The following is a 7,221-nucleotide window of genomic DNA, read 5'->3' as shown; positions in this document are numbered from 1 at the left end:
CCACAGAAATGTGTAGATGAATATTTCATATCCAGGATAATTAGTGGTTTTAGCCCAGCTTATTTTACTTGCTTGTCGCCAATTGCATTCCAATATCCTCTGCCGTCTCACTACAGGTTATGAGAATAATGTACATCGAGAGCACTTTATATGAAAACATTTGTATATTTGTTGTGCAAGTCAACGCAGAAAGACTTTGTGTGTATATCAATACTTTATTTATATGAACAATAGTAACAATCCAGGATTTTTGGTCCCCGATACAAATAAAAAAAAACTACTTTATATATATCAAGATAATTGTGACATTCGTCCTAATGCAACTATATGGTGAACAGAAGGGTAGATGCTCTGTACTGTACAGTATGTACGGTACAAACAGTCAGAATAAAGTGAAAGATTCATACTCGAGAGCTCACACAAACCTAAAGCTGTAGAAATGGGACTTATTGACATCATCTCCATTTACTTCATCGTTCCAATCCACTTTCATGCTGTCGAGTAATGCTTAAAACCCATTTTGCATCATGTCATGCTTTAGCTATTGAAAAATAGCAGATCTACAAGCTCATAGCGCGCCACCGAGTGGCGCGCTAAGAGCTTGTAGGTCTGCTATTTTTGAGAAATCGAAGACATGGAAGACATTTTTTAGAATCTGATCTCAGGTCAGAATGAAAACTGTCAGGGTGTAGAAGACATTTTCAGAATCTGATCTCAGGTCAGAATGGGTTAATTACTCGGGGATGCGTCAGGCTGTGAGCCTGTCGACTTGCTACATATAGACGAGTGGGAAAATCCAAAATGTATTTTTCAAACTGCCGGTGCTGGTGGTGGTGGTGACATTAAACATGACATTTTAAGACGAGAGCGAGACCATTGTAGCTCGCTCCCCCTCTATGGGATTTAAAAACATGAATGGTGGTTTGAATCTTCTCTTTCTCAAACAGGTGGCCATGCTGGGAGACCTCCTGGAAGAGGTGAAGATCGCCAAAAGGCGTCATTAACATAAATAGAATCACTTTCATGATTTCATAAAATTTAAAATAAGTGTTAAATGTCACATGGAAGTGGTGTGGGAGGGAGGGAGGGAGGGAGGGAGGGGGGGGGGGACGGGCTAGATGACCTACTCTGTTAACTCTTAGAACTTGTGTCAGTGTACCAAATGCACTTTACATTCATGAAAATCAAGCTCAGGAAATGGAATGTATTTAAAAAAAAAAAGAAATGTTCTGAAAAGGATTGGAACATTACTTAAGAGGCACAAGCAAATTGCTCAGTGTTGAGAGTGCAGACACTGCAGTGAGGAAGTGTTTATATCAAAGAGGACATGAAGAAACCAAGTCACCCCGAGGAGACGGGGAAGGCCGAGAGAGGACAGACAAAGGCGGTCGGAGATCACACGATCTCTTCTTCGTCCTCCTCATCCTCGTAGTAGCGGTTTCGCTTGATCATTTCCTCGACGGAGAGTGCCTCCTGCTGGTCTTCCTCCTCCTCCTCCCCCGCCCTCTCCTCGCTGTCCCAGAAGCCCACGTCTTGGGAGCTCCGGCTGACCCCGTCCTCGCCCTCGGGGGACGAGACGGGCATGGCCTCCGCCGTGTTCACAGGGGGCAGCTCCTCCTCCGTCGCGTCTCCGTCCGTCCCCTCTTGCTCCATCTTCTCCCCCGCTCCGTTTTCCTCCTCTCCTCCTCCTCCTCGAGTGTCGTCGCATTCTTCCTCCTCCCGCGTGAGGCCAGTGTCCGACGTTTCTCCTTTCTTCGTGGCGGCCTCCCCTGAGCAGGCGTGCACGTCGTCGGTGGGTGTATGGCTCCCTGAGGACTGGTCCATGCCGGTGGGCTCGGGGCCGGTCTCGCTCTCGTCCATGGCCTGCAGGTCAGAGGGTGGAGGGCTCCGTTGCCTGGCCTCGGGAGCAGGGTTAGCAGTACGGGCCGGGCTGGCCAGAGTGAACGCCATGCTGCGTTCCTTGAGCGACCCGGTCCGACGCAGGCTCGACAGCTCTTCCTCCTCGGGCTTCTGCTCCGGAGAGGACGAGGGAGAGTCGTCCTCCGGGGGCCACTTGGCACGGACGGGCCTGTTGTTGCTGCTCGAGCCGCCGTCCGCGGCCGAGACGGGCGAGCGGTTGGCCGCGTCGCCCCCCGGCTCGGTGCGCGGCGGCCAGGTGACCTTCAACCTGCGGGTCGCCTCGGCGGGTCGGTCGGCTTTCTCCGCCGATCCTTGGACTAGAGTCTCCATGGTGGCCGTCACGACGTTCACTTTGGCCAGCGGTGACTCCTCCACACTGGGGCTCTCCAGCTCCGAGGACGGGGAAGGGCTTTGACTCCTCGTTGGCTTGTCCTCTTGGCTCTTGGTCTGGGGAGAGGCCGCCTCCTCGCCCTTGGTCTCCCACAGCTCCTTGTGGGGCCGGTGGCCAAAGCCCTCGTCATAGTTGCCCTTGGCCTTGAAGAGCTGGGAGAAATGGGGCTTGCAGTACACGTTGCTGTGCAATGAGGCGTAGTTCGCCAAGCTAGCCAGGAGAGGGAGACAAAACACCATTAGAAAAACGGTAACACTGGAAAAAGTTCACCCCAAGAAATGACTTTCTATAGTTTACCTACTCTGTGTTACCTGGTTGTTTTTGGCACAAATAAACATAGCGTGCCTGCATTCATTAGCCCCGTTAAATTAATGTCTGTACTAAGCCCCTGAAGGCCTCCGATTGGACAACAGAGACCCACATGACGGCAATAGGGAGCAGAGTTGGTAGGAAGTGAATATGTCCAGAGAAATAGACACCATGTGAAGAATCTAGTCAGCAGTTAGCTCGTTCGCTCCCCTCCGGAAATGACAGCTTTATGGCTTTATAGAGATTTATGATTCCTTGGAAACGGTGGTCCCAAAGTCCCAAACAAATAAGGGCAATCTATAAGCTCGTGACGCATTGTGGTGCTTGTAGATCTGATATCTATGAGCGCAGTGGCCAATAGATGACCTATAGAGAGAGACGGCATTTTTACACAATGCCGTTATTGTTCTAAATGTTTGCAGCACAGAAGAACAATCTTAACCCATTCTGACCTGAGATCAGATTCATACAAGGTTTCCGCCGGACACACACTGGTCTGATGAACCCATTCTGACCTGAGATCAGATTCTAAAAATGTCAGTCGTTCTTCGATTTTTCAAAAAATAGCAGACCTACAAGCTCGTATCGCGCCACTCGGTGGCGCGATATGAGCTTGTAGATCTGCTATTTTTCAATAGCTAAAGCATAACATGATGCTGACACCAAAATGGGTGCCCGTTCAGAATGGGTTAAAAACGGCCTACGTTGTAACACTGTGGGCAAAACTACGTTGCTGTGTTTACATTGCATTTCTGACCAAGTTTGGATGTGTGAACGGCATCTTTAAAAAGGAATGTTTTAAAAACTAAAACTCTGCATGAGTCAAAGGGTAGATAAACAATAGAAAGTCATTTCTTGGATGAACTACTCCTTTAATTCACTAGTTGACAGTTTGACGGCCGCTAATTGTTTAATCAAGTGTTCCACCACGCGTAAAACGCGCTATATATATATTAATGCGTTTTAATTCGCCGTTTTAAAATAATTAAAAAGAAACGGCGGATTTATCCGGGACCCGATGACGAGGCCGTCGCGTTATGATGACGAAACCAGGAAAATCAAGTCATCATCTGGGCTGCTAGGGCTTCTGGGAAATTTTGCTTGTTTGGACTACAATGCCTCATGGAGGTGGATCCTGTTCCGATTGTCGTCGCTGGAAATACTACTTAAGAGTGTATGCTCGGCCCAGGCCGTAGCGTAACGGTCTGGGCACCGGACTGGTGATCCAGTCGCGGTGTGCCGCGGGTTCGACTCCCGAACCCGACACGGCCTTTACCGCATGTCATCCCCCCCATCTCTCTCCCGTTTCCTGTCAGCCTACTATCTGTCCCTTAAAAAATCAATAAAAGGCGTAAGCCGAAAAAAAAAAAAAAAAAAAAAAAAAAGAAAAGAGTGTATGCTCTAAAAGGTAATAAAACAATCTCGGCAGCGTGGAATAATTCGATTAAATAGCGGGTAACCTCGTTTTATGGAGTCAAATTGAGTCACACAGGAGTTTACTAGAATAGTTTGCTTGTATATGAATTATACATTATATTTTCTCTGTGTGTGTGTGTGTGTGTGTGTGTGTGTGTGTGTGTGCGCGCGCGCGTGTCTTCCACCTCACCTGAGTTTGGTGTTACAATGCGAACAGCGGAAGCAGCTGCTGTGGTACACGAGTTGATTGGCCACCAGCTTCTCCAGTGGATACACCGTCTTCACACACGACACACAGGTCTCCCTCACTGCTGGATGGAAGCTCTGCACACCATTCACACACAATATATGGACAGGAGGAGTGTGAGAGAGAACAAATCAAGGAGTATTATGCGAGTCAACCAATAGTAAATCATTGGATTCTTTCAGAATAGAGACGTAGAGTGCCCAGCGGTTTTTTTTTTTACGATTTAATACTTTTTTTAAAGCAAAAAACAAAAGGCCACAAAAAAAACGTCTTTCGGCACCATAGGGGGGGGGTTATTATAAAGACGTCTGGAGATGTCCTGGGCATACAATGTGTTAACCCATTCTGACCTGAGATCAGATTCATACGAGGTTTCCACTGGACACACACTAAACAGAACATTTTCATCCATTCAGAGACTAAACATAATTATACTGTATTTGTAGTCTACTCTGCTGCACGCAGGTAGCCTAAATCAGTGGTTCCTTTTCAGGCGGTGACCCCCCCCCCCCCCCCCCAAAATAATCACATCTGAACTCTGGGGACCCTCCCACTGTGAGTTGAGCCTCGCACAACGTTTTAATTTGAATGTTGTACGGGTCACTGTGTGCCTTTGTTGTATTGTATTGTTAATTGTATTGTATTGTATTGTATCTGTATGCTGCAGTGCAGGTCCTTGGGGTCCAAGACACATTTCTCAAAATAAAAAAAAACCTTGGCACGGTGAGCTTGTTGGATGGGCTATTTTCTCAATTTTGCCTCCTCCTTATATTATTTGACAATTTGGATAACGTTTGATCAGTTTTATAGTAGCTTGTCGCTTACTTTTGATGCAGTAATTTTTCTTTATAAAAACAAAAAAAAGGCCTTAAAAATGTGCCCCCCCCCCCCCCCCCCCCCCACAAAACAAAAGATTTGCCAGGAACTACCACTGGTTGTGACTCAATGACCTTGTGAGACCGAGTGAAATATTGACTGACCAGATACCAGCGGTGAGCAGGGTTGCCAAGTCTGCTTATTTCCCGCGACTTTTGGCTTCTTTTTTTTCCCCCAGAGATCCTTTTCTTTTCTTTATATAGGCCAATTATTAGTATAATAAGTTACTAAAACATTAATTATCATAGACGTACATAGTATTTATAATGATAAATGCATCAAATCTTTTTTTTAGGATTATAATGGTCATATTATTGGGTTTGTTTTGGCTTGTTTTTTGGAGGTGGCTTGGCTTATTTCTCTCTCACGAGAGTTTGGCAACACGGGCGGTGAGGACTCACCTTGGGGGTCTTGGGAGACGGGTCTTTCTGAGGGGTGGACACTGTGACGTCGGTACTGGAGCCTGCATGGATAAAGACTAGTTTGAGAACGAGCAGCACGCAATACACTGACCACTAGAGGGAGCCTTTGTACATGTATAATATAATGTTTAACAATGTACATTGGCACAGTTTACATGGAGATGATGTACAACAGGAAAGTCCACTGCAGGCTTCAGGGGCATTTAACCCATTTTGGTGTTTTAAACATTATGTTATAATTTAGCTATTGAAAACTAGCAAATCTACAAGGTTGTAGCGCGCCACCGAGTGGCGCGCTACGACCTTGTAGGTCTGCTATTTTTGAAAAAATCGTGAAAATGTAGCGCAAATCTTTGAATATATATTCTTTCAGAGCGAACGTTTTTAACTCAAATCTTCTGAGAGGTTCCTGGAACAACATATTTTCAGATGGGGGTCGGCGGCCAATTACATATATTTTTGGGGGTCCTTGACATGAAATATTGGAAACTACTGACATAGAAACATAGGGATTTTTCAGAAATTTGATATAGAAGACATTTTTTAAATGTCGACGTCAGGCCTAAATGGGTTAAACATCAGACAGGGAATACAATAATGACTACAATTAGAACCACAACAAGACAGTATAGTGACAGCTGACTGTACAGTATATATATGAGATAAGAGAACATGGACGGTAAATCATACCATTGCTCTCTGAAGTGGAGGCTTTCCTGCTGTTGGGCTCAGAGGATGGACCCTGGGGGAGACATGATGAGACAAGATCTGGTCACTAAAGTGGGATTTCATTGATCTCCATCTTCGTGCGTCATGCCCCGATAGGGTCACAAGATACTCTAGCTCTGGTCCATAGCCTTCTACTGCTTCAGTATAAGGCTATGGGACTTTGGGTTTTGAATCGAAAATCGAAAATCAGAGCAGCCTCTCCTCTTCGGCGTAAATAAAAATTACGTTTTTGCTACTCACCAAAACAAAGGCGGGTTGTGTCATTAGAAAGCCTACTTTCCTTAGTGGACGCACTCTGACCCCCCCCCACCACACGTATAAACGGTACTTGTTGGCCAAAAGGGGATTTTGTTTCCACCAGGAAAAAAATACTTTGTTACTCCGCTGCGCCCTGTACTGATATTGCCCAGAGAATTGCCTCATAGAGAATATTTTTCCTCCTGTGAAAAAAAATCCCTTTCTGGCCAAAAAGTACTGTTTATACGTATGGTGGGGGGCTCAGAGTGCTTCCACTAAGGAAAGTAGGCTTTCTAATGACACAACCCGCCTTTGTTTTGGTGAGTAGCAAAAACGTTATTTTTATTTACGCTGAAGAGGAGAGGCTGGTCTGATTTCGATTTGAGATTCAAAACCGAAAGTCCCATAGCCTTATACTGAAGCAGTAGAAGGCTATGGAGCAGAGCTAAAGATACTCCCACACCTCCCTCCCCCCTCTTTATCCATCTTTCTGGGAACAAAATGACGGAGCTTGCACACAAACACTTTTCACACTGTTTTGTTTTCTAGTGTAGGGCTTATAGGTATCAAGCATGTATGATAGGCTAGTCTTTTGTATTATTATCTTAGATTTGACAGAAAATATCTACAAAAAAAAAAACAGGTGATCCTCCGCATCAAACGGGAAAATAAAAGAAAGGGAAACATAACCCTAC

At 45.7% G+C, this 7,221-nt stretch overlaps 1 protein-coding gene across 5 annotated transcripts in view; it reads right to left on the bottom strand.

Moving 5' to 3' along the window:
- Positions 1 to 550: 550 nt before the first annotated feature.
- Positions 551 to 7,221, bottom strand: part of lima1a (LIM domain and actin binding 1a) — a 30,411-nt gene continuing 23,740 nt past the window's right edge. For 2 of the 5 annotated variants that reach the window (XM_083769603.1, XM_083769604.1), the window contains 4 exons: positions 6,254 to 6,302; positions 5,540 to 5,607; positions 4,206 to 4,339; positions 551 to 2,500 (listed from right to left, as the gene is read on the bottom strand). In XM_083769603.1, coding sequence (XP_083625729.1) covers positions 1,396 to 2,500; positions 4,206 to 4,339; positions 5,540 to 5,607; positions 6,254 to 6,302 — 1,356 coding nt within the window. In that variant the 3' untranslated portion in view covers positions 551 to 1,395. Of the gene's footprint in view, positions 2,501 to 4,205; positions 4,340 to 5,539; positions 5,608 to 6,250; positions 6,303 to 7,221 lie in introns of all 5 variants that reach the window. The other 3 variants (XM_083769607.1, XM_083769606.1, XM_083769605.1) reach the window with 2 other exon arrangements.

The sequence above is a fragment of the Protomyctophum parallelum genome (assembly GCF_964188405.1).
Source record: "Protomyctophum parallelum genome assembly, chromosome: 7".
Taxonomy (NCBI): domain Eukaryota; kingdom Metazoa; phylum Chordata; class Actinopteri; order Myctophiformes; family Myctophidae; genus Protomyctophum; species Protomyctophum parallelum.
Note: the sequence above shows the minus strand (reverse complement) of the source record. Positions and strands in the feature narration are given on the sequence as shown.